The sequence below is a fragment of the Dermacentor andersoni genome, chromosome 7 (assembly GCF_023375885.2).
Source record: "Dermacentor andersoni chromosome 7, qqDerAnde1_hic_scaffold, whole genome shotgun sequence".
In the NCBI taxonomy this organism is placed as follows: domain Eukaryota; kingdom Metazoa; phylum Arthropoda; class Arachnida; order Ixodida; family Ixodidae; genus Dermacentor; species Dermacentor andersoni.
The window spans coordinates 41,064,053-41,090,635 of record NC_092820.1 but is presented as its reverse complement, the minus strand read 5'-3'; the positions used below and the strand labels follow the sequence as shown (position 1 = coordinate 41,090,635).

Below are 26,583 nucleotides of genomic sequence, written 5' to 3'. Positions count from 1 at the left end.
ACAACTTCTTCCAACTTCCCTTCTATTTCTTTTTTAAAAATTTTGTCTTGATCCCTGCTACCCCTCAAACCCCCACCATTCTACATTGCAAACCATGTGCACTTTTTGTTTACCTTTCATCAATCACTCATCGACACCCCTCCCCCCTTCTTTCCCCACCGAATTCTAATCTACGCAATCATCTCAAAATCGTGCTGTGTGCCCTGAAAATGATGTTCATACGTTATTTGTTGCCACTCTCAACTTCAAAACATTTACCTCACAACCACGTGCTAATGTTGTACTTGTCTGACATGATGTACCCCTTTGAAAACATGGCCTCTCGCTGGGGGACAAAATTTCCATGCTTTTCTGCCGTTTGGACATAAATATACTATTGCCCTGTTTCTCATGCTACCTGCCACATTAATTTTTTGGACATTCAACAAAATAAATGTGATAAATATGTCTCTGTTGACAAAATCATCAAACTCTCCTGCTTTACTTTTTGCAACTGCACTACATTGAATCACTGCATTGCTTGGAAACAATGCTACACATTTATGACATAACCGTCCTCGTACGCTTTGATGATCTGGTGAAAACCGATATTCTTTGATCTTGGAATCTCCCGCTCTTGTGTATTATCTTCTATTTGGAAACACTGTTAATCTTAAAATACATAATCCATTCACAAAATGCATTATCATTTCATAAATGTGTTGTGAACTGAACATTACTATTCCTTTGATGAATTCATTGGATTAAACTCTCCCGACCCAAAATTTGTTTTTATCTGTCCTCCGCAAAAAACTGTGACTCTGTGATTCCGGTTGCACGCTTGGTTACTTTTGTATGGCATTATGAATGGCCGTGAAATTGCCTCCAACCTTGATCAAAATTAACGGTGCACCGCAGTCGGTGCAGCAGCCACCTGCCAACGCTTCGACTCCACTCTCGCCCTCCACGACGACCTCTAGTGGTCAGCGCAGTGACCAGCCACCTCAAGGGATCAAAACAAAGCTTTTCAGCGCCCTCGGATTTCATTCCCTCTCACCGTCTTCGTCTTCGTCGTAATGTGCGGCGGTGTCGTGCCAGGCCCGCTCGTGTTTTTCTATTTGCTCCTCCTCCGAGGAGAAGCAGCCCGTTTTCTTAGAGACAGACTTGACGTGATGTGTGTCGGCCTCGAGGCGTGTGGACTGCCTTTCCGTCTCTTCTCCTGCACCCTGTTGTCTTGGTCAAAGGGCTCTTTCGACCTGCACTCCGAGGGGATGCGCGATCCGTTCATTCCGTGAAGTTGATTGGTACTTCTTTGCACCGATCCTTTTTTTTTTCTTTTCTTCTGCAGTTGTCGGAGAGTCTTGGTGGCATTGTGTGATTGCAGACCAACTCTAGGAAGGCACTTGGTGTCCTGCTCCCTGCATGAGAAAATGTGTCCTCCTAGAGAGAGAGAGAGAAAAAAAAAAGGCTTCACTTGTCTTCTGTGAGGAAAGATCACGTGCCTTGGAGGCGCACGCATATTACTCCGTGTCCTTGCAAGCTGTAGTGCCTGTGTGTGCCATTGCTAAGTGCTGAATGTACAGCACGGCCCACTGTTACTGGGAACATGCAGTCAGCATTCGGCCATTGATTGTTGCCGAAATGTAGCACAGAGGCCCACAGACTGATTATTTATGTATAAAGGTATGTTCAATAGATCGTGTCAGCCACTTCTTTTTCGATGAAGGCAAACAAATGTTCTATATGTTGGCTTTATTACTGATTAGGTATTTCCCTTAGCAGTGGACTGCACTGTACGCATTTGCATGCTTCAACTTCAAGATCCTCCATCTAGGTTTTGCCTTTTCCACTGTCTCTCTTTCAACTGTCGCGGTAGTTCTAGCCTCACGTTTCAAATGAAGACTTGGCTGGAAGGTGGGTTTTAATGTTGAGAGAGGTGCAAGTGAGGTTTATTTGTGAGGCCTATTTTTAAGCTTTTTGCTTCGTATTCTTGTTCATAAATACTACGCTCTTTTTGACATTGTGCCCAGAGACCTCCAGATTCAATGCTCTCGAAATGTGTATGTGGAAAAAAATGCTGCTGTGCTTAAAGCAAGCACTGCATTGAGACTTTCCCCTGTATTTTCCTGTCGACGAGATTTTTTATACACAAGTTCCGCAGCTTAGCTCATTACAATGCGCTTGCAGCGGTAGGAACAGTCAGCTCCCTGGTGTCAGGTGCTTTGCATGGAACTCATATTTATTTGTGCAAGTGTGCTGGATTGCCTTCCAATCTTTTGTAGCGCTCTTATTTACATGCCAAGTGCACATGTAAACCAAATGCACCAGAAACTTTCTACTGAATATGAGGTTTTGGTTTCATTCAAAATTAAGAGAGGCTAAAGATAAAGAGATAAAGAGATTGACCACAAAAGCTAATTTAATTATGCCAAAAGGCAATTTTAAAAAGAGCCACACCAATTACTGTGTCACAATATTATTTTTATACCTTGAGCTTTTAGCACATCGAGAGGTCCAAGAAACTTCAATATAAAAATAATGACTATAGCTTTAGAAGGAATGAAGGCCTAATGATTGCAAAGTACAGAGTTCGTCATAGTGAATTTCATACATGTGTTTCACAAAATTGAGCTGCCTTATCACTGTGAACTGTTGACACTTCAAAAAAGAGACAAAAGGTCCAAAAGGGATTTTTAAAAACAAGCTCTTCATTCACACAGGGGCAAGCAAAAAATAAAGAAGTAATAATTATCAATAGGCACCGTTGCATAGGAGGCTAGATAGGTAAATAAATAGACTTAGAATGCCCGAAGTTAGCGAAGAATGCTTCACATGAATAACCTACTGAAGGGGCAGTCTCGTACTACAATCATTCAACCGCCATGGGAAAGATGAAAAAGTTGTGTGCCTCGGCTCGCTTTTCTCGGAACACGTTCTTCTCTGGTTCTGTTTGGCTGTCTAATCATGTCTCAACCGTCGTATACCATAGTTGACGCCAACAGCTTATTTATGTCAAAAAAGGTTCGTTATCCGATATTAGTTGCTGTCACTTGGTGCATGTGCTTTCATGATTTCTCAGTCCATTAAGAAAACAAATTAACAGCAAAAGTCACCGAAAAGTTCTTATTTTATTCTTTTAAATATTCTCCTTGATGCCATGAGGGTAGCATACAATCTAAGCCAGTTGCGCACCCCCAAGTTCACGTACTGAATGATGCTTGGGGTTGAAGAGGTGTCCCACACCCGGTCATGAGGGGCACTAGGTAACACCCACAAAGCCAATCTTGTACGCACGCAAATGCCCAAGGAAGTTTGTGGGAAGACGGGAATCCACGTAAGCTAAATTGTAGAGCATTGATGGCATCATGCAAGAGATGTGGTTTTCGCTGCCGCCTGGGGCAGGTTTTCTTTTCCTCCGCTTCCATTTCCATTTTTCTTGAGGTTTCTGCTTGAAAGTGTAAACAGACTCAACGTCTGCCCCTTCAGTGTCCCTCTGATAGCCAGGCATCGCTAATCATTCCCATGGTGGTTGAAGGACTGTACATTTGGCAGTGCCTATAGACACAAGGGCCGCATTTTGCTCTACCATGCACTTTGTATGAAAAATCTGCGCGATGGGGTCGTTTTTGGACACTTGCCACCAATGGTGGAGACGAAGGGGGAGAAAAATTTTATTTTAGAAACGGCAATGAACTGTGATACGAGTGATTCTTGCTTTTCGCTGTCAAAACGCAGCCTTCACATGAAGCTTTGTTAACCAGCATCGACACCTGTACACGGCAGCTTCAATATGCTTGCAAACTGCTCTTGGCTATTTCGTTCTGCTGCACTTGGCTGAAGTGCACGTGATAGCCACACGTGATACTGGTGTTTGCAAGTTGTCCCCACGCAGTTTTATCTTTCTCAATGTGCCATTATGAGACGTGGCGATTGAAACATTCGTAGGGCTTGGTAAATATGCTACTCTTTGCTCATTGAGATGTCTCAGAATATGTTCATTCAGTGGCTGCTGTTTCCAACTGCTTATGCTTTTCCTTTTACCTTTCCTCACCCTAACTGTGGTTGTACATTGTGGCTGGATGCGTTTTCAAAGTTCTTGCTTTTCTATTTATTTACATTGTGCTACAGATGGTGTACTGGTATACATTAATTTTGATTTATCTAGAAGCTTGACAAATAATAGGATGCGGTGACGAAGGCTTTTTACTTCTGAGCCTTGATTGAAGCAGTACTCTACCCTCTTTTAACCCTTTAAGGAGGCCGTTATATCTTCACCTAAGTGTGATCATCACTTTTCGGCTTATGACTAGCTCTCCTCACAATGGAGACGGCAGTATACATTCTATCAACATCGCTTTTATTGAAAAAAATTTCTCACCATATTCGTAGGCATATTTCTGTGTTCTAACCACGCTATTAAGGCATATTGCATTAGAAAAATGAGTCGTTATGGTAGTTTTCTTCGGGAAAGAGTGGGTGCCCAAGGGGTTAAGAGAGTATGGTGCCTGTCGTGATTGTGTATTGTGGATGCCCATGGTGCAGTTGAGACTGTTGTCACAAAGCCAGGCATGTGAGATTAGTTTATTCCACTCCAGGAGCTTTTTGCCCTCATTAGGCCTGGCTTAAGCACTTGGCGCTGATTTTCTTTTTATTGAGGGTCTTGTTCTTGTTGTTTTATTGCGAGCCTTTCTTTTATACATGGGCCTATTTGTGGAGCCAGTTTGAATCATCTTATGGGTGCTTTTATGCATTTGTTATTGATGATCGAATAAAAGTAGCACCCCCCTCTTTTTCATTGCGTCTGCCTTTTTCACTGTTTTTTTTTACATTATCCTCTCTGCATAGTGGTTGAGATGTTTCTTTAAAGGGAGGCCAAACAGCAGCATTACATTAGGTTAGTTAGTTTAAGTAATTTTTTTTTTCAAGAGTCAATTAGCATTTATTTTGCAGAGAAGGGACTGTTAAAACGCATAGGAAACTTGTTGAATGTCTTGTTGGTATAGCCTTGAAAGTTTCTTGGATGTCCTGCTGTTATGACCTTGGAAGTCTTACTAAATATCTTGGTGTGGCTGGTTGTACCAACAAGGTTCCAAATGCATTTCTAGCAGGCTTCCAACAAGTGTGAATGGTCAGCTTGTTCATACAGCAGGTGACACAAATCTAACTAACTTCCAGTGTGTTTCTAAAAGGCTTCCAACAAACTTCAGCATGCCAAGCAGCCATCTTTCTGACACGTCATCATGCGCATGTATTTCTTGCTTAATGCCAGTAATTAGGAATTCCGAGATAAAAAGGCTTTCCTTGAGGAAGTAAACCTTTTGGCCCACTGAGAAATTAACAAAAAAAAGAAAATGTTACTGATACTTACAAATTTACTAAAGATTTTAAAATCCCCATGGACTTTGTAAAAACGGGTTTCAACTGTTGGTGGCTTCACGGATGCATTGGAATGGTGCCTGCGTCCAGATGTGGTGATCCTCTGCACGTGGGTTTCAGATGCGCAGTGTTATGCTAGGATCGTACGACGAACTGATGGTTGCTGAGAAATTTGTGAGTACCACCTGCCGTATTCCTGCACAGCAGGTCATGCTGGAATGCCAGGGCCCCAAGAGGAATATCAGCCTTTCAGCGGGCCCTCCCCTTCTTCTTTCTGTCACGAGATTATTTTTACACCACTTTCCTGCACTTGTTGTGCACGTGCTGGCAGGTTGGGGTTTCCACAGTTGACGCAAGGAGTGATGTTTGCCGGCCACGCTCACTAGACATTCCAAAATTTCTGCATTGCTTCAGACCAAGGACGGCAGACGAGAGACACACGCTAAGGGCAACGCTTCGCCTAACGCTCCACTCTGGTACTCCGCATTGGTTTTTGTCAGGATTAAGTTACTGTATGGAGCAACTCGACGGTAACAAAGTTTAGGTTCAACTTCGAATCGTGTCTCTTGAGTGTTTTATAAGTAAAGGAGGCAAGTGTAAATTATTATTCCAGTTAAACCACTGGCTCATTCACACTCACATGTTGCAGTAAGGTGGCATTTTGCAATTCGGTATTGAATGCTTTATTTCTGTGCAGTAATTGCCTGCTTTATCCAGAAGGAATCATAGCTACAAAACTAGGGGGGCGGGTTCAGGACCATAAAAGTAATTGTGACAGTGGAAGAAATAGTGGTGAAAAAAATCTGTTGCTGGGTTGGAACATGGCTTGCCATGCCTTGCCAAAAAGGCGACAGACGGCAGCACCGTTGGTTCTGTTGCTGAGAAAGTACTTTTTTTTGGTCATGGACAGTGCATACTTCCAGTTAATTCTGACGGAGACAGGGATGTATGACACCCAGACGTAACAGTGAACAAAATGTACCACGAAAGGCCTCATCTGCGCTTAATTTAAGTGTAAATGAGCCAGTGGCTTACCTGTGTAAGCTGTCTATATCTGGCTTGCTTATTTATGAGACATTTAGTACATTTAGGAGTAACTTGAAGACAGTTACTTTAGGCATGAACAAATGTATGTCAAGTCGGAGGCAGTTTTAGTGTGGTCACTAAGGTTTGACTAAGCTGAGATAAGCTGCTCACTTCTGCAAGGGGGAGGAAAGATGCCTACACTTAGCTGGCTATTCTGTTCTCACACACCCCTCAGAAAAGCATGTCCCCATTGCACTGGGATTGCTAGCAGAAGTCTTTGTCAGTTCAAGCACAGCTAATCACTTTCATTTTACTTTGGTGTGTACTAGAATAATTGAGACCCACAGGCACATTCACACACCAGTATAAACATTCTGCAAGCTAAACATTTCTGCACTTTAGTGAGTGTTGTCTGTAGCATGTGTCCCCTAACTGTCTGTAGTTCACACAGTCCATAAATATCGCACTACTGGTATTGTTGCCGCCACCGTGCACAGTATCTTGCGTAGTTGTGGCCAAACACTTCAACCCTTGCAAACTATGGAAACCACGCCTGCACGACTCGGGCTTTGGGGTGTTTTACCCCGAGGCTTTTATAGGGGCTGTATTCTTGATTGATTGCTTTATTCAACATTGCTTTCAACGTGCATCGATCGGTTTTGCCAGCTTATGGGACAGCTATTGCTCCGATGCAATGTTTCGGTGGAGTTAATGTCGTGCAAAAATAATGTCCTCTAGGGTAATCAGTTGAGAATGTAGCCCCAATCTTATTTTGATCACATTGTCGCGTGAATTTGCATACCCACCAACCACTGGCACGCCTGTTTCTGTTTAATATTTATTTTGTCCACATTTTGTGACACACGCAGTCGTGAGGCTGTGCTGCCTGCTTTCATTTTGCTCACTTTCTCAGCATCTCATTTGCTTCTGTGCCTTTACAGCTTGTTTGCCATTTTATGATAGTTTCGTAGTTTATTTCATCATGAGTAATTAAGGGGGTACTTTGTACCTCTTTGTGAATTGCAGAGTTATTCGGGACTCAAATTATAAGCACAGTGGGTGTACTGTCTGCTGCATTTTATTGCTTATTTTGCAGAGGTGTTCAGGTAATAAAACTTTGAGGCTTAAACACAAGCAGGTTTGAACATATTGGAATGCATTATGTAACCGTGCAAATCACAAGAGACGAAGAAGGAAACGCATAGGACAAGCACAGATTCTCCGTCCGTTGTGGTTTGCGCGGCTACATAATGCATTCCAATATCGACTACCAACTAGCCCGCCTCTCCCTGTTAAATTTGAACGTATTGTTTGCGTGTTCAGAGCACCTTATCCTAGAGTTTCTAAAGGGACACTGATGCAATGAGCAGTTACACAGTTCTACACACCTAGACTAGTGAAGTCAGTAGGCCACTCATGCTGAACTCCATGTGCACTTGTTTGGAGGGGAAAGCAGTCCTATTAGCTATTAGGAAGTGAGAGGTCCTCTTCTCAGTTATGCGACAGAATCACATTGCCAAATGCCACTAACATTATATTCGTGGACATTTCAATGCCTTCTCATGCTTTGGTACTGTGGTGCAGCAGAAGTACCCAAAGTTGCCTAGTTGTGTTTTTGTTGGCTTCACATGCAGTGAAAGTATCACAGGCGTAACTAACACTCTTTAACACAAGGAGATGGTGCGCACTGGGATGTCAAGTTAGTGCAACCACCAGTCTTTTCTTTTTCACAATCTGGCATAAGGAGCCCATGCTTCTGGTCAATCTCTTTACTTGGTACCTTGTAAGCATATTTCACCTGTGTCGTTAGTCTCTTAAGTCCTTACTTCTTGCAAATGTTGCCACTCCACATATGTCAGGTGAACAAGGCGGAGGTGAAGGAACGGTCACACCATTCGGACAGGCCATCACATCCACTGCTAAATGATGCTATAATAATAGAGAGTTTTAGTTAGTCCATGAAGTTCATAATCTCTGTATATTATTGGGTTCCTGGAGATGTGCACAGCAGCAACAACGCTGGTAGCTACCTATGGTGACGTAGTGTCTAAACATAGAGCACAAAAAAAACAAATACTGCAATGACATCATCTTGTACATCGCTGCCGGTTTACAGCATTAGTAGCGATGTAATTGTTAAAGTGTAATTTTTTTTTTTTTCGATAACACTGACAGCACATAAAAAAATGCAAGAACATTGTAGTGGGACAAGTTGCCACAAGATATCGCTACCACCTTTGCATCTGGTGTCCATGCCTACGGCAAGCCAGTAATTCGCAAACATAAAGAAGTTTACAGATAAACTGAAACTTTGTAATATCTGCACCACAAACTGACGGAATAATAGTGTCACTCAACAGACAGCTGTGAACATGCCGAGTATTACGGGGCACTTGTCTACATGGCTCCTCTGGCTAATCTGGTGGCTCATTTAATTTCGCAGAGATGGGGCATTTCATGGTGTGTGCAGTTTAGTGCTACCTTTAGGTGCATTGCTTGCCCGCTTTACCCAAAACCAATCAAAAGTGTCTGGTGTGTCTACGGCTCTGTGGTACTGAAAAAGCAGTCGTCTCAGTGAGAGGAATGGTAATGCCACCTTTGAGTGTTATAATGAAATACAGCGTGGGCTGTGTTTTGCACCACCATTTTGTTGTAGGGAAGTGGACATAATCTTTTGTCTGGCATTGCCACAGACAACCACATACATCTGACTTATTCTGCACCAACAGGCCAGTAATGTGTCCATATGAGAAGCACAAGTTGCGTGCATCCTGTAATGCTACCTGCGTGCAAAATTAATGAGCCAACAGTCTAGTTAAAGAGTCACGTATACCTGGCACTTTACACAGCACTACTACAAAGTTGATCCAAATCTGTAGCAGCCAAGATATGACCCTGTGTCCCTGCCACCTGTGTGGATGTTCAGAACAACTTGTGTGGATTAGGTTCCAGCTTTGATCATCGCCATCTAAGCAGTTTAAATTCCCTGTAGCTCATACAGCAGGCGGGTTTCGTGCGTTGTTGGCATACTGCTGCTTGCATCTCATTACTTAGTGCTGCTACACTAATGCTAGCTGTGTTGGCTTTGCATCTTTTGTCTGCAACCCAATTTCTGGAATGTGCTGGTTTGCTGAGCCTTCATTGGGCAGTTAACTGCACGCATGCTCTCACTACAATTACCACATTTTTGCCTGTTTACTTGGTCCAGGGGTGGTCCCTGACATTGCAGCAAGTGTGCATTGCATCTTGGGTTACTTTCAATATCTTGTGCCTGTTCTTGCGATTGTCAAGCAAATGAAATTGCGTGTGGCCCATGTGGGAGCTCTTAATGTAACAGGCCATCTGACAGTGTAATTTGGGCAAATTGGCGCATCCTGCAAGGCCTAGCTTTGCAAGGTGCTGCAGAGGTGCGCTCTTTTTTAATATGAGATGTACTCCTTTTTTTAAGAATGAGTTGCAAGTTTTTTAGTCTAGTAATCTTATTTTGCCCCAAACGTGCCTTGAAATACCATTATTAGACTTGAGGCTTGACCTAATGTTGAAGTTTATGATTAGAACATTAAGCAAATAATTTTTGCTTGAATTTTCATAATTATTGAGAGCATTGTTAATGTGACCCTTTTAGATAAGAAAGCTTGACATATTTTGTTTTCATTTTACAAGATACTGCCAATGATCCATTTCATTTGCTGGCAAAGAAACCTTGATCCAGGACTCTGTGTCTGGCTTCCCTAACAGCTGACTGTTTGAAGACTGTTTGCGACTGTATACTCCAGGCTTTTATAATGTGCCTGTATGTGACCTCATTTTGGTGCCATGCAATGTGTTATCCTCAGTTTCACTATTTATGGATGCTTTTCCTTTCATATGTGTTCAGCATAACTTTGACCCCATGTTATAGAATCATTGTATTTAAGGGGAGATGCATGTTGAAAGTTGCCTCTTTAAAGGTTCTGTTTCAGAAGCTTCGCGAAATGGTGCTTCAGCGTTACTTCTGTGTTTGAAAATGTCGAGGCTTAATTCGCACTGGGTTATTAAATAAAATGCCTCCAGGCTTTCGATATGGTTGTGCTGATGGCTCTTGAGGCATCGTGTTCTGCTGCTGAGAATGAGGCCACAGGTTCAGTTCCCGTTGTCAAACGTGTTTCGCAGCTGCACCAGTTCAGGTGCTTATAGTCGCCACACTTTATCACAATGAACACATACATAATGTGCACCCATTGCGGTGAAGTGTTACACTAGGCTAGTCTATGCATCACCGCAGAAGCGCTTGTGATGATGGTTTTTAATCGTCATAATTATTTTGAGTTTCAAAACAGGATGTAGGCCTCCCCCAGAGATCTCCAAATTACCTTGTTGCTTGTGTCAACCAAACTACCCTTGTGCCTAATGCCATGTCAGTAATTGACCTTATGCCGTGTCAGCCTTTTACTGCCCTCAACTACATTTCACTTTTGTTAAAGTTTGTAGCTAGGCTTAAAAGTAATAAGTGCAGTTAGGCATATCATGTTATGTGTTATGTTATGTGGAACAGTGGTCTCTAGAGTAGAAAGGGCAGCAGTGCAGAAAAGCATGCACAAAGCAAAACAGGGACACAGCGTAACATGCTGGCTATAACTAACTACATTTTTCGTTTCACCAAATAAACACACTTAAATTGTTTCAGGATAGTTAATCTATTAATGTTTTCTTTATCCCTCACTGTAGTGGTTGGCCTTGCTACTATCCATTAGTGTGCACTTTCTGACAAGCACAGTAGTGTGAGGCATCAGTTTAATATGTTCTCAACATGTGTTTAGACATGCTAATACAGTGATGACAACAGCAGCCGGCAGGACACTCCTGCTGGGACATCGTGCGCATGTCATTTTTAAAGGCATTCTTTGTGACGCTATGCAATGCATCCCATAGGTTGCAGGCGCAGTCAGTTGTGCAGTCATTCTCAGCATCACCAGTATTTGAAAAAAAAAAAAAAAAATATTGTTGTGTCCCATAGAGCAGGGGCATGGTAGGCTGTTTTACAATCTTCTATAGGAATGCTTTGCCAAAAAGGCTATGCATGGAACACAGTGTCACTTTGCCAAAACAGCAGTGCAGAAACAGTTCTGTATTAGCTTATGCATCGAAAAGCATAAATTCTATGAAAATAGATGGCAGTTTCAGGAGATGCAGGAGGCACAGAGACAGCATCTCTCCTTAAATTCATGCACCCGAGCATGTGTAACCTTCATTTGCAGTATTCGTACTGTAAATCTGTGCATCTTTGCTTTTGTAAACATCTTGAAACATTGCAGTTAGCTTTATTCGTATTGCGTAAGTGTGCTTGCGTGCCGATGAAACAATTGGCTTATTAATGTTGTTCTGGCAGCAATGCTTAGTAAACAAGCCGTGTACTTCATCTTTACGAAGTGCTCCTACTGTTATGCTGCACTGCATGGCACCAAAAGTTCCCACCAGTCCTCAGCTGACTACAACAACGTGTGCGCAAGCTAACTGCATTGCAAGTGATGCTCTTGAAATTGCGCCTGTGTCTTTCTAGCAGTGCGGTGGCCCCACTTTGCAGGGAGCACCTAACGATTGTTCATATATTGGCTGCTTTCTCTCTCAGTGCCTGGATGATGGTTGCCATTGTGGTATCCATTTTTGCATTCAGCAAAGACAACTTTGCACTTTTAAGTAGGTGCTCGCTGTTAAAGTGTATGGGACTGTACCTGAACATGCAGGGCCCATTCGCATTGTTTTGCTTGCAATGTCACTTCATTAGTAAATAATTTTACAGTAGCACTGTCTAGCCTCTACGCAGGTAATGAACTTTCATGTGATCTCTTTATTTCCTTACTTTGTTTGTGTATCTTTTGCTCACTTGAGTCAGTGTGGCATAACTGAATGGGACAACTGTGTTGCTGCATAACACTTAAGTTTGGGTTGTTTTTACAAGCTAGGAATTACTTTTCATCCTATAGCTCTAACACCTTATGCAGAAAGTTACATTTGATAAGTGCGGTTATATTGCTAGCATGGCATGCTGATGAATCTTCGGTCTTGTTTTCCTGGGCTTGTACGTTCCATTTGGCTTTCCGACATAGGCTAGGATTACTCATCCAAATAGCTTATGCGACATGAGTTTGTAGTTTTTTTCAGTCTAGGTATATCACTGAAGATTTTAGGCTTCTACTCGCATAGGAAAATATTACGCAATGTTTCTGATAGGTTCACTTCAGTGTTTTCACTTAATACCACAAGAAATAAAACCAGGTGGCACCAATGAAAGCACCCTACGAAATAATATTCCCGCACAGCTTGGATAGAAAAAAGTATAAGGCAGAGAATTATATATGGAAGTTTTGCAACCTTAATGCATTGCACTGTGCAAATAAGGTTGCTATGACATTTTATTCGTACTAACTTACTTAACAAGCATTAAAGCACATTTGCACTCAGCACAACTGTGAAATAGTTGGATCAAAATAGCAATTACACGCTCTTGATCATGGCTGTATCATTGTGATCTCACCTGGCAACGCTTGTCACTGCATTTTAGCAGTCACCACGTTGCATGCCCAGTCCCTACGATGATGGCATCTGCCTCAGGATGTTACTACGATTTTTATGCCACTATCTTTTGAGTTGTTTGTGACTATAGCAACTTTATACCTTTGTAAAAGTGCCAACAGCTGACATAGCATATTGTTTCAAATGAAAATAGTGTGGAAATTCCAGAAAAAGAAATATTTATTTATTTTTATTTATTTCCCTACCTTCAATGCCCGAAGGCATTACAAAAGGGAGTGGGTGAAAAAATACATAATATGTGATTGTTAGCAGCTAGTACATACAATAATGATTGTCGACAGCGGATTAAGTAGCATAAAAAATTCTATAAACAATAGAAAGAAATTTTCTTAAAATATACATAGTCAGCTAAAAGATACCAAAGTTGGCTTTGGTTCAACACAGAAAATGTACATGCACACCAAGTTTTAAGAAATTACGTGATAATAATAAGTTCTAGCTATAGGCTTTACAGTTTGCTCATAAAGTTGGAAACAGCTGGTGTTAGTCATTGTTTTGAAGTCTCAAAACAGGCTTTGGTTGGCAGCCTCTCTTTGAAGTGATTGGTATGCAATGTTTGATGCAAATCGTGAGACAGATGTCTTTGTGGTACTTGTTTATAAATGACCAGCCAGTTTGTTCTTGTTTTGTGAACTTCAGTGCTTCTTTTTGAGCCTGGAAAAATATTTTGTAGTTGTATACAGACATATCAAATAGCTCTGATTCAACCTTTTGAGTTTTCAAAAAATGGCAAAGCTCGATTGGACACACATTGTTCACAAGACATGAAAGACATGCATGATAATACATTAGTCAGAGACTTGGGAGCTTCCAAACTTTCAGCCTCTCCTATGCCATCAATATATGTGTGAATTTAAATCGACATTGCAGACGACAGAGTGATCTGGTATCTTTGAACAGTTCCGCTCTCTCATCTTCACATTTACTCGGGAACCCGCGAGTGGCCATTTTGTACGAACGTACACGTCATAGTGGGCAGTACAGCATGGTTGCCTAACCCCCTTCGCTTCGCAAGGAAAGGCAAGCGGAAGCTACATGGGCGTGAAAGGGTGCGCCTGCATTTGTGCACCGCGTCCTTTCTTCGCCTTTCCTTGCGAATACAAAATCAGATCACCCTTTTAACACCTTTCCTCCTCCCCTTCTGTCCCTCCTTTCTTTCTCTCCCATTTCTGTCGCTCTCCACTCTGACCTGACCGTGCATTCTGTCGCGTCCCCCTTCTCTGTGCCGTCCCACTGGCTGACGCCTCTTCATTTCTCCATCCTTCCATCTCCCGTTTCGGTCTCTCTGTCCCCCTTCTTCTTTTGTTTTTATTCTCTCCCACCATCCGCGCACCCCCCACCACCACCAACACCTTCCCCCTGGGACGTTGTGATTCGGCCTTGGCGGGGGCCTCAGAACGGCCGATTGAAGCGGAGCAGCTCGCTGGGCAAGCTGCGGGCTTCCATCCGCCGCGGCAGTGCAAAGCTGGTGCAGAGGCTCAGGGGCAGCGACTTTGCTCACGACGATGATCTCGCCGCACGGTAAGTGCCGGGGGGGAAGGCCCAGTCAGCAGCCCTGGCTTGTGAGGTCTTCACTTGTCTGCTTGCGGCTGCTTTTAATGAGGCTCTCTGAGAACAACCTTTACGAGTGAAAGTGGTCTGGCTTGCACAATGCCAGCAGTGGGGCTAAGAAAGGGACGAGTCTTTTTTGCATCATTTTGGACTGCTCTCTGTGGCCAAACAGGTGTGCCGTGGACAGTGAGTTGCGTTGGAGGAGGCCAGTTCTTGTGACTTCCCACCTGTGCTTCCCCTTTGGTCTTTGATCCACACATGGGACAGCTATGTGTAATTCATTGAGTTAGTTTGTCAATTTGCAACAGATAAGTCGTACGTAGTTTATTGTGCCAAGGAAAGCTAGGGCATATTAGCCTGTAACAAGTTTTTTTTGTTTTGAAGAATGTGTTGAATCAAAATCAAGCACCATATGCGAGGAAGGCTGGGACGTGGAAAGTGCAGTGCTGTGGCTTGTGTATCCTTATACTTTCAAGCATGGAACACTTATAGGCGACGTGAAGCAAATGCTGTTCGGTCATACATGCAAGTTGAGTAACAAGTTGGTGTCTTTAGCTCGTGTCCCCGCTGCACCTAAGCTGACCAGCCCAAAGTTATAGCACCTAATTGGATCTGAGGACAGCAATCAAGTTTCCTACTTCATCACGAAGGGCTGGCAGATGGGTTGGCGACTTCAGCACATATTTTTTTTCCTGAAAGCCAGTTGTAGCACGCAGAGGCAATAGGATAAAGTGACCCCATCATTGCTTGTTGGGTTGTCATGCACAGGCGAACAGCCCCAGGTTTTTGTCAAGTTCTTATGGAATCTACCACTTGCACTTTGTCCCAAGAGCAGTCCATGCCGAACCACCTCACCTGATAGAGATTGAACAGGAGAAAGATTTTGTACCTCTGAGAGCCTGGGATAAGCGTGCTACTTCTTGACTCTCAAGCGGGCACATGATAAAAAAGGTGCATGTTTGTAAACATGCTGGCATAATGTTGGCAAAAAGAGCAAACGATTGCGTTGTTGCTTAGATTGGCCGTCGTAGCAACAGCTGAACATGAGCCCCTCTGCCCTCCAGCAGAGATGGTGCCTTGCCACCATGTCACACATTACTCCTGTAGTGCACAAATCGCCAGCAGCACCAACTTGGAGGATTTCCATGAAGTGCAGGTCATCCAAAGTGTGCACGGGTTCATGCTGCACAGCAAGAAAGGTAGAGAGATAAAAAGGAAGGGGGCGGTCATGGTTCAAATGTTGTGTGAGCCCAGGGCTCCAATAAGGAAGAACACAACAGAGGAGCATTGCTTGTGGATGCTGGTGAGGCAGTTGGAGAGAGCCCGTGCTGTAAGGAGAGCAGCTCGCCTCCTTGCACCATCTACATGCAACATTTCAACCACTTCTTTTGCCACTACTAAACACTTAAACAAATTTTTGTATGTAAGGAACACTACCTAGATGGCCCTTTGCAACTTCCAGCGTATAGTCAAAATTTCCAGTAACTTCCAATGAGGAGCCATGTCCTCTTGGCAAAAGACTATCCTGTTTTTATGCTTCCCAGCCATACAGCCTTGGGTTTCTGCAAGTTGTTGGATCGTGTTTTGTATCCCCGATGAGATTTTGGGGTTGTGTGTCATGACCCCAGCTGCTCGAGAGGAACTCATGAGAAATCCAGTCTGCTGCGGTCTTGTTACAGAGAGCTTCTTCGTGATTCTATCTAGGCTGAGTTGGAAAATTTTGAACCTGGTAGTGAAATCCAACATGTTGACATAGCCGTAGACGTGTTCAGCATTCGTCATACGTGAGGTGTTGGGTGCCTCTGGGTAGTGGCTCAAGGCTGTGTTTGGGTGCAACTGATCTCGCCAGAGTAGTGTTTTTAACAGAATGTTTATTCTGGCAACTGTAGAACAGTGTCTGGGGATGCTAGAAAAATGCTACCGTCTCCTCCAAGTCAGCTGCAGCATAGACCTTTCACGATGTAAAGCTGCAGTCTCCAAGAATGCACCATGTTAGTTTCCCCTTTTGTCTGTGTCACCTTTTCTTATGTTTGAAACCTGAGGTGTTCTGTTGAGTTCCACTGATTATCATTGTATGTGTCTCATCAGTGCCTTCAAATTTGAGCTGCTATTTCGCTACTCCACCAACACAAAATGCCAAGCCAATATTGGTTCTACAATGGGTAGCATTGGGAGTACATTGGGCCCCATGGACACAATGTTCGGTCAACGTTGGCTTCATCTTTAGTGCTACTCACGTAGACTGTTTTCATTGAGCACCGCATGTAGTGCAGGTTTGCAAAGGCAATTCACCACTTTTCAAGATAGTGTCATATCTTTAGTAGTTTCCATATCATCAAGCCCGCTTCCCTGCGTAGCTATATTGTCCAGCCAAGTCAAAAGTCTCCTAATTCTTGTTGAAAATGTACTAAGATAGCAACACTGGTAATAGATTTGTATGGGCACAAGTTAACTAACAGAGGAAGCAGGAGGCACGTAGCACAATTCCTCATTTGAGTCGACGTGTACTGGTCATACACCTATACGTGTACACACCCTATACGCCTCATGCACCACCTATAGAGGCGCCACTGAAAGCCACCTAGCGGACGCTTCCAACAGTACACGCGGGAGCAGTAGCAGACGACAACCCTTTGCAGCAAGGATGGCTGAAGTTCGTGGCTGCGATTTCTCCTTTGTTCGGGTGCCAGGCTGCTTCTTCTGGGGTGACAGCTGTGGCGAAGATGCTGACCCCTGTGCGAGCGGGTATGAACACGATGTTACCGGTGTTTGGGACAATATGGTCCACATATGTGCAAGGTGTGTCCCGCAGACAAACGCCATGAACCCCATTTACATGACGTGGAGCTCATGTTAACTAGCCAATAAATTCCTTTGAGTAATGCGATGTCTGGATCGTTTTTCTTAAATTCTACCCTTGCCCTAATGCTACTTCTGTACCTCAATAATAATAAGCACCCGTCGTTAGTGCAGACTTATATCAAACAAATCCGCACGATGCAATCTCTGCATATGCCGTTGTGATTTTTCTGCCGATGAATACATGTGACATCGCCGAATAAGTGCAGTTGAAGCCGCCTCAAGAAGAGTAATTGCCAATTTATTGATGGAAACGCATATACTAGCCAACGAAGTCACCAAACACACGGGTAATAAAAGCGCGTGTTAGTGCTGTACCGCCGATGCAATTCTGCTGCATACGCCGATGAACTACCGTTCCAGCTGCAGTTTGTGCAATTTTAAATTCCCCAAGGGAGCTGCTTGGAAATGTACAAAGCTAAAGTCTGACTAACTTTTCACTACTTTTTTATATTACTAGAGAGAGGTGCCACATGAAATATTTAAAGGCAGAGCAGCGCCAGTCAAAGTAGATGAGCGCTGGGGGCAAGGCCCGGTTTAGTCGTCTGCAGCGTAAGTATAAGAAAGAATTCAGTTGAGTACAAAACTCACATGCAAGAAGGGACTACATTGTGAAACAAACAAATCACTCGGCGTGTTAAGTTTGCTCAGGCAGCATTGAGGTGTGATGACTTCCCAAACGGGACGCGAACTTTTCAGCGAGAAATGGAACAAAAATACCACATGCAGCAGCTATTGGCAATTCTCGCCCTGAACTACCTATTTTCTAAACACATTTCCAAAAACGCAAACAATATCTAAGATGCCCTCTGGTGAAAAGAATAAAGCTGTTAAAGAAGCACTTCCTTGGTATCATTCCGATAAGACACAGCGTGATTTATACCCTTTACAAACAAGGCAGGGTGAAAACTTCGCAGCTCAAAGGAATCGACAAGAGTTATGCATGGAGCAACTAGCAACAGTTAAACATGTGCAAAGCCACACATAAAATAGATGTAAAAACATGAAGTGCGCGACAGCTGGTGCGAGGATTTACTGCGCCACATGAAACCAACAATTTCAGCTCTTGCAAACTTCAGTAGCTTTAACATACAACGCAATGCGCTCGTGCAGTTGTGCTGCTTAGCTAGCGCAACGCGGTAAAGAAGCAGAAAACAATATAAGCGGCAAACAGCATTCCGAACTTTAGCGAAATGCCTTTAAACCTCATCCTGCACTGCAGACGAACTTCATTGCTGACGCGTCTAACTATGATTGAGAGGAAAAAAACAACGACGAGACAAAGGAGAGGATGAGAACAAGAAATTTCCCTTCAAAGCGACAATCCATTTTTGCTACCGTTGCTCCCGCTGATGAGGCTTTGCCGGGAATGATTAAAACCATATCGCCGGCACATTTTCACCAGTATTTGAGCCCCCCACCCTGCAACAATTCTTCTTCGACATTTTCTGAAGCTTTGGCCACCCCACACGTGCGAATGGTGTTGCCTATCTTGCTCTGAAAACGTGAATAAGAAAGAGAAGCACGATCAACGACACAACAAACTACGGCGCACGCCAGGCTCCTCTCCCGCGTGTTCTGTGCAAGGCCGTCACCAGTGGCGCGTCCGTAGGCGTGCACGGCGCGTATAAGCTTTTCCATTAACTTAATTCCAATAATATAGCATTTTTATTCAGTCGCACATTTTAATATCTTTGCTGCCCATGTATGGGCATGCTGTTACATGCTGGCTCCAATCTTTGCAGAAAGCTAGGATGATTTGCCATTCACCAGGCATCGCTTGCAGAAACTCACTAGGCTTTTAAAAACATTAATTTACATGTGCTCGTTCTGTGCACACCTGACATAATCAATTTTGGTTTGTTGTGTACAGCAAGTATGTGAAGGGCATACAAGATTTTGTGCACTTGTACACTGGAAGTTAGCATCTTTGCATCTTCTCACTCTCTTCCTTGTGCCGACCATTTTGCAAGTGTGTTGCCTTTGGTGAATGCTGGATCCTGGGTGCACGTGGTGGCCATTTTTCGTGGTCTACAGCTAACCTGATTTCCACTTTGTCTCTAACTTCCTTTTTGGGCAGTTCCTTATTTTGTATTATTTGATTGTTCAGTTGTTAGTTCATCATTTTCTGTGGACTGAGTTGTACATAAGCAGCAAGCAAGCACACCGTGGCAAGAGCTGCAATGTGCATGGTTTTGGCGTGGCCTCAGGTGACTGCAAGGTGTCTGAAAAATCTGTATGGTCTTGTACGTCTTACCTGGGCAAGTCAGTAAACTTATTACTTTAGAAACATATTTGGAGCAAAGCAACAAGTTCTATATCATCATTAAATCATTGTTTAGCTGCGTAGGGAGCTTGAGCTGCGATGAATGCTCTCAAGTGTGATCACTCTTAAAGGGGTATTGACACAAAAATTTTCTGTTCCATCCTTTTTTTATTTATCAGATAGCTGTCAACCCGGTAACTACAGTGTCATGTCAAAATTGTCTGAATGTGCAAAAAATCACAAATATTACGTTTTTAAGGAGACCATATCAAAATGTGTGGCTTTTGGCATAGGGTTTGTTTACATGTTAATTCTGTACATCTTCAAAATCGGAGGTAGTGGTTGCAAACTGCTGATGCATGCACTAGTCAGCCTGGTCCAGCGGTCACAAGTCACACAATGACAGTGTCTCCCTGAAACCTGGGAGCATGGCACGTAAACCATTTTTAATGTGAAAGCATTATATGCTCCATTACGCAAAATCTGTCTGTGCGAATGATAGATTGTACCAAAAATAGTAGATGCCATCAAGAGTAAAAACACGTAAAGAAATGGTTTGACGTCGCATTTCTCAGGGAGGTTCTTGTAAACAGAGGTAACTAATCACTTAAAATAAATGGTGAATTTCGGTCTTTGTGGGAATTGAACCTGGGCCTCCAGGATGCGAGACGAGCATGGGTCCCCGATGCCAAGGCGGCTCCGGGAATCTGGTTTACTAAAGGTGTGCCTAGTGCGTGCGTCATTGCACATGTCACGTTTATGAACTCCTTGCGGGCAAGCGAGCGCGTTGAGATGCTTGGCGCGTTTTCATTTGGCCTTACTGAGGCACAGTTAGAATGCAGGCGAGAGCTTGCGCGGACAACAATCGCGCGGAAAAAAAAAAAACAAAAAAACATTTCACCAACGGAACTATAATGCTCACACATTCCTCCATTAAATGGTCTTAAGTCTCTCTGCCCAATTTCTTTCATCTTGCATTCTGCAGTCCTCCACATGGCATGCAGGATAATAAGCTTCGTCCCCTGCTGCTGGCGTTGTTCTCAGAATTAGTGGCTTATACCTGCTGTGGGAAATCGGCTGTCACTTTGGTTAGAATGCGCAGAGCCCTTTGCCCTTCTGTCCCGTATCATATCGTCATCTAAAGCTTTTTCAACAAGGTGATCACAAGGCAGTTTTAACTACTGCACCAACCCACATATCAGCTATACCACTTGAGCCCCCTATTCCCCAATTTTCGAGGCTTACAGAAATTAATTGTAAGCAAACCCTATGCCAAGAATTTGGCATCATTTCGCACATTGGAAGATGTTATAATTCATGATTTGTAGCACATGTGAGTAATTGAAGGGTCATGCTATGATTACTGGGTTAGCAGCTGTTTAACAGAGCAAAAAAGAAACCAAGCCAAAATTTTTTGTCAGTTTCTTCTTTAATGTGCTTAAAGGTTAATGTTAAAACTGTTGCAAAGCTTTGCTTTGGAACACTTTTGCACTTAGTAGCAACTTGAGAATACATGGTTCGGTGGTTTATCTGCACTTCATTCCTCCACATTCCTGGAAGAAGTTTCTGTTATGGATCACACAGGCACCGAGGAACCCCAGTGGCTCATTAACAAGAATGTTGTGGTTTTTAACTAGACTAATGGGTTGCGTAGTTTCGCTTATTTAGGAAAAACAAAGTTCACATCATGAACACTGGTGAGGGATGTTCAGAAGCAAACAGATATAGGGAGATTATTATTACTCGCATTCAGACTACATCCTCACCAAACTGACCACATGTCTCTTTGACTCACTGGCTGTGGTGCTCTGCTGAGCACAAGGTCGAGGGTTCAACTCCTGCACACGACGTTGCGTTTTGACGGGGGCAGAATGCAAGAGCACCTCTGCACCAGACTCTGAACGCACATTTTAAAAACCACCAGGCAGTCCAAAATAATCTTGAGTTGACATCTCTCAGAATACCAGTGTTGTTCTGAGGTGTTAAACTCCATCATCTAATCAATTGGCCAAAGAAACTATTTTTGCCAAGTATGAAGAAGTGCAGTCCACACTTGCTAAATAAGATGTGCCACGGGAGGCGACATTAACCCTTCACAAGCATGGGTATTGCTAATGTGCTACCTAAATCATCATCCTGTCATAGTTATGTAGGATTTTATGGCGCAAAAGCAACAGAGGCGTAGTATACCATCGTATCATCATATTATTGGAATCACTGTCATAACAAACAAATGGCCCCCATGGTAGGGTGATGAGGGTCATACTGCTGCAGTGCCTGAGTCACACACAGACACATGAGTTCAAGGGAAAGGAAGCAGAGGAAGAATCCGAAAGTCATTATTAGCTAGCGCATGTTCTATTTAAGCAGCATTGACGTGTCACTGTAGATCGGATGCATCTAAGGTGGCTAGACAGTCAATTTAGGTGCAAAAAAGGACAGTGAGACTGCACTAGGCCTTTGCTGCCTTTTGTTCAGTTGACACAAGCATGACGCCTTTGCTGTCCATAACAGTGCTACAAGCACAAGCCTGTCTACCGTGGTTTGTGTTGATTTTAAACTGTAAGGTCAGTTCTTCATATAAATTGGGAATGTGTCCAGATATGGACTATCTATAACTTCAAATGCATGCAAATGCACCCTAAAATTTCCAACAGTGGTTTCTAACATTCTTTATGTGTACTGTGTGAATCTCCTAGGCACGTTTGGTGACTCACCATTGTGGTGCCTCACATCAGTCCCATTATTTGCTGCACCTCTTTCACTGCACCACATTTGTAAAGGCAGTTGAAAGCCAAGAATCGTGACAGCATGGCAACAGCCAATATTCCTTGTACATTTACTGTAAATTAAGCATGTAGGACAAGCGTGTCTTAGTGTTCTGAGTCCATAATAGCGGCAGGATTAACTGGTCAGTACCACAGTGCCGATGCTGGTGCTTAAAGACCTGCTTCATTACTGCCTTGAGCAGTTACTCGAAGTAAAGAAAAGAGAAACTGCTGCTCATTTACAAGGACTTGCAGCTCAAACCCAGTAGTGCGAAGTCATCCTTAGTCAATACCATCTCTAACGTTCCAACGTGCATGTCACACCATGTATTGAGCATTTTGCAGAATGAGTGTATCTGTGTATACATCATGTCCTGTGTTAATGAATCCTGCGCCTCACCTGGCTCTGCGTATGTGCTGGTATGCTATGTCTTGGTGATAGCTTCTGCTGTCTCGAAACGTCTGCAGGGGCTGAAGCGAGGGCAATGTGTGCGACGTCCAATGTGTGTGTGCCTACGTTGGTATTCCTGTTATGTTTTTTTAGGACTTGCCTGCTGCCTTTGCGCTTTTTCTTCTGTGTGCCTACTAACATATTTCTTGACTTGCTAACATCTGGGGGCAGCTGTTTCACATTTGCACGGAGCTGCAGTGTGGTGTACGATGAGGGTGACCTCGTAACCTGTGCTACCAGTCGGGTATTTTTATTATCTTACTACAACAGCTGTCATTCACTTTTCTCTGGCTCACTACGATGCTGTTGTACTGGAGCTGTGGTCGTAAGCAAAAGCAATAGCAAGATCAGGTTTTGGCCATTTTCTAGGCTTCTAGCAGCCTAGCTCTGCCTGTGGTGCTATAATAGATTGAGCAAAAGGTGGGTGTAGCCACTATGGTATAGTACTGTCCACTCTGAAAGAGAACATCTATTTAGTACTCAAATCAACATAGCTTAGATGCATGATCAACTTCATAAGTGAAGAGCATTTGATATGATGTGTTAGGAAGGCTTGTATACAGGTAAAAAATTATTTCTGGCATGCTCATATCAAAACTGAGCTGTAATCAGTACCAAAATTCTAATTTGGTGTTCCCTTTAACAGTGGCCTGTGCTGTACATGCCACATCACACATCAATTGTATGACACATTAACCAAGGAAAAGTCCCCCCCTTTTTTGGGTGACACATTACTTACATAAGCACTGCCTACCTGCTCCCACCACCGGCTTTGTGCTGGTAGTCCCTTGAAATTACCAAAGTGGGCCTGTATATTGAGGGTAAGTCGATGCTCTGGCATTGATGAAAAATAAAGATGATGCAGATTCAGGGCACTAAAAGCTGTGGCTATTGTTGCGTACATGCTACAAATCACGTTTTTTTTTTTTTTTTTTGTCTTCAAGGCACGTTAAGTTTGTGGTTGCTACTAAATGCACCATGCTTCATTGTAATGACTCTTGATGAAACTCGAAAGTTGTAGCCTGTCTGCATACTGCTACCATTTATGGAATGCTGTATATCGGAACAGTAGAGACATAGAGAACATCGACAGTGCTGGTAGGGGGACATGTTGTGTCGTTTATTTTCAACTGCAGAGAGTTAGAAACGTTTTTGTGTTGTGTGAGTGTTGTCGCTGAGGGGATAACAGGGAGGCCCTGTATAGTAACAATCCAAAACAAGAGTGTGGTTCACTGGAAGGTGGACACTCAGAGTAATCGCCAGTGGTCGAAGAAATGGATTTCGGTGGAGCCAATGTTTTCACAAGGAGCCTTTTCTTCATCAGTCTGCCCTGATGTAGACAAGTCCCCTTGTCAAAGCGTTGGCTCCAAGGACGTACCCTGTTCGACCACGGTTAATTACCGTGTAGTGACAAATATGTCACTGCGAATGCTTTTTGACCAGCAGCCAAGGAAAACAAAATTGTTTTAATTGCAGCTTTGTGTACCTTAGTTGAACTTGCTGTTAAGAAGCCAATGGTGATGCCAAGGAAAATATAGAAGAAATTATGCTTCTTTTTATATGGTGAATGCATATTTTGAATAAAGAAAAGGGGAGCTGAAAGTGCAGAAAAAGACAGCTTTGCTGCTTGTGAGATCCGAACCCTTAACTTCGGCATGATGCAAGCAGTGCTCTACTAATTGAGCTATAACAGTGGCTCTCCTGCCATCTACTTTCATGCATATTTACATGCTCGTGCTGATAACCACAGCTCAATAGAGCATCGCATGCATCATGCGGGGGTTGTAAATGGGCTCCCACTGACAACATAGTTGTCTCTTATTTGACTTTCATTTCCCCTTTCCTCTATCAAAAGTATGAACTTTACCTTAAGTTTGGCTTTTGTCCTTGCTTAATTATACAAAAAAAAAAAGAAGACGATTATTTTGCCCTATGTATTTCTAGGGCTTACTTTCTGTCGGTGTCCTGCAGTTATTCATAAAAATCAAGCTTCACAGTTCGCCTTAGTGTGGCACCAACAATTACAACACATAAACCATCAGTAACATCAAAGATACGTAATATTGGGGCAGTTTCTTTCTGTGAAGAAAAGAAGTGTTAGTCTGTATTAATTTAGAATAGGCAGTACAATTAAATTGCAATATTTGTAGTTTTGTAGTAGATGGTGGTGTTCTGACAGATCTCAACAACACAATGTTTCTTGGCAGAATGCTTGATTGGTGCTGTACCATAATGTGATACTACATGGGCGCACTTTGTAGTCACTGAACACCACAAATGTTAGTTAACCCTGTACTTTATCCTAGCCTTCTTGTAACACATCCACAGATGTTATTTGGTGCTTCTTCAGCTATTATTTGATAACTAGTCACAGGGGTGCATATGGTTCATTAGGCACTCAGACTTATGTGTGATGCTGATACAATGTATAGCTGTGTTTCCAAGAGGGAACTTGTGATTGTTTTGAATAGGAGAGGAATAATGTAAAAGCCAGGAAGGATGCTGTAGAAGTGGACCTGTTGTTTTTATTGCTTCTGTTTCTTTTTATTCCACTCAGAATGAAGCGCGCCAGTTCCATGTGCGCCCTTAGTACAGACCCTCAGGTGAGAACACACACGTCAGAATCATCAGCATGACCAGTGTGTTACTGCTGAGGTTGTAAGTTTGACTTGTCAGCATGTCGTCACCAAGAAGTTGAAGTGTAGTGAAACTAGTAAGCGTACGTGAGGGGGGGGGGGGGGGGAACAAGGCTAGGATAATGTCATGATTTTATTCTAATGCTATTGAATATCGGGGGCTTTGTCAGTGGTCTGAGTGCCGCTCTGCCTCACATTGCCATCGTGAACTGCAGACGTTAAGAGTGGAATAGAATCGAGTAAAAAGATTTCTTAAATTACACGGGACCAGGGCACACACAATGCTGTCCTGTTCTTTCTTTGTCTGTGCGTGCACTAGCTGAGCTATTCCGAATGCTTTTTTGATGTTGTGAGTTAGGCTCATAAATAGCAGCAGATCACATATATTTCATATGTTGGAAATTACAGTGCAAAGCTTAGTAGGCGGGTGCGAATAGTGATTTCTGAGACCGAATCAGATATGAATTGAATAGTGCCAGAAGCGAATTGAATACTTTTCTAATAATTTTCAAATAGTGAACAGCCATTATAACAATTAATATAAATGATGTTCACATTCCAGTATTCTTAAGGGGCCCCTCACCAGATCTGGCCATTTTGAGCTGACAAGCGCAGAGCATACAATGTGCACTAATGATCGTGTTTGCAAAGAATTACATCGCTACACACCACGGAAAGGTCTGGAATTTCAATCCGAACGGCATTTTCCTTTTCTCTCACGGCGACTGCGCTCCAAGCCGTACGGTGACATAGTCGGGTCCGCAGTGTGATGTCGCTCGTGGTGTCATGTGACTTTGAGAATTATTCAAGGCAACATCTGCTATTTGTGTGATCTGTTGCTTGAATTGACCAGTTGAAGTTTAGAGAAATAATAAAACACACAAACGGGATGTCTGAATGTTTTTTGTTTTACTTCGCACCAAAGCAAGAGAGATGTACTTCCTCTTTGTCTGCTTGTTCCTACGGTCGTGCAGTCAGGTGCGCAGGTACCAAAACTATGCCATTTTCTACCGTGTTCCAGCGCATGATTATGCTCTACGATCCGCTTGTTCTGCCTCAGTATTTGTGTAGCACTGAATTATCCCACTAGTCATGAGT

At 43.1% G+C, this 26,583-nt stretch overlaps 1 protein-coding gene across 6 annotated transcripts in view; it reads left to right on the top strand.

The window, feature by feature from the left end:
* The window catches only part of Klc (kinesin light chain), a 147,831-nt gene that overhangs the window by 116,087 nt on the left and 5,161 nt on the right, over positions 1 to 26,583 (top strand). For 3 of the 6 annotated variants that reach the window (XM_055073105.2, XM_055073107.2, XM_055073104.2), the window contains exons 9-11: positions 5,476 to 5,529; positions 14,351 to 14,475; positions 25,407 to 25,452. In XM_055073105.2, the coding sequence (XP_054929080.1) occupies positions 5,476 to 5,529; positions 14,351 to 14,475; positions 25,407 to 25,452 (225 nt within the window). Of the gene's footprint in view, positions 1 to 897; positions 4,771 to 5,475; positions 5,530 to 14,350; positions 14,476 to 25,406; positions 25,453 to 26,583 lie in introns of those variants that run through there. The other 3 variants (XM_050182187.3, XM_050182192.3, XM_050182190.3) reach the window with 3 other exon arrangements.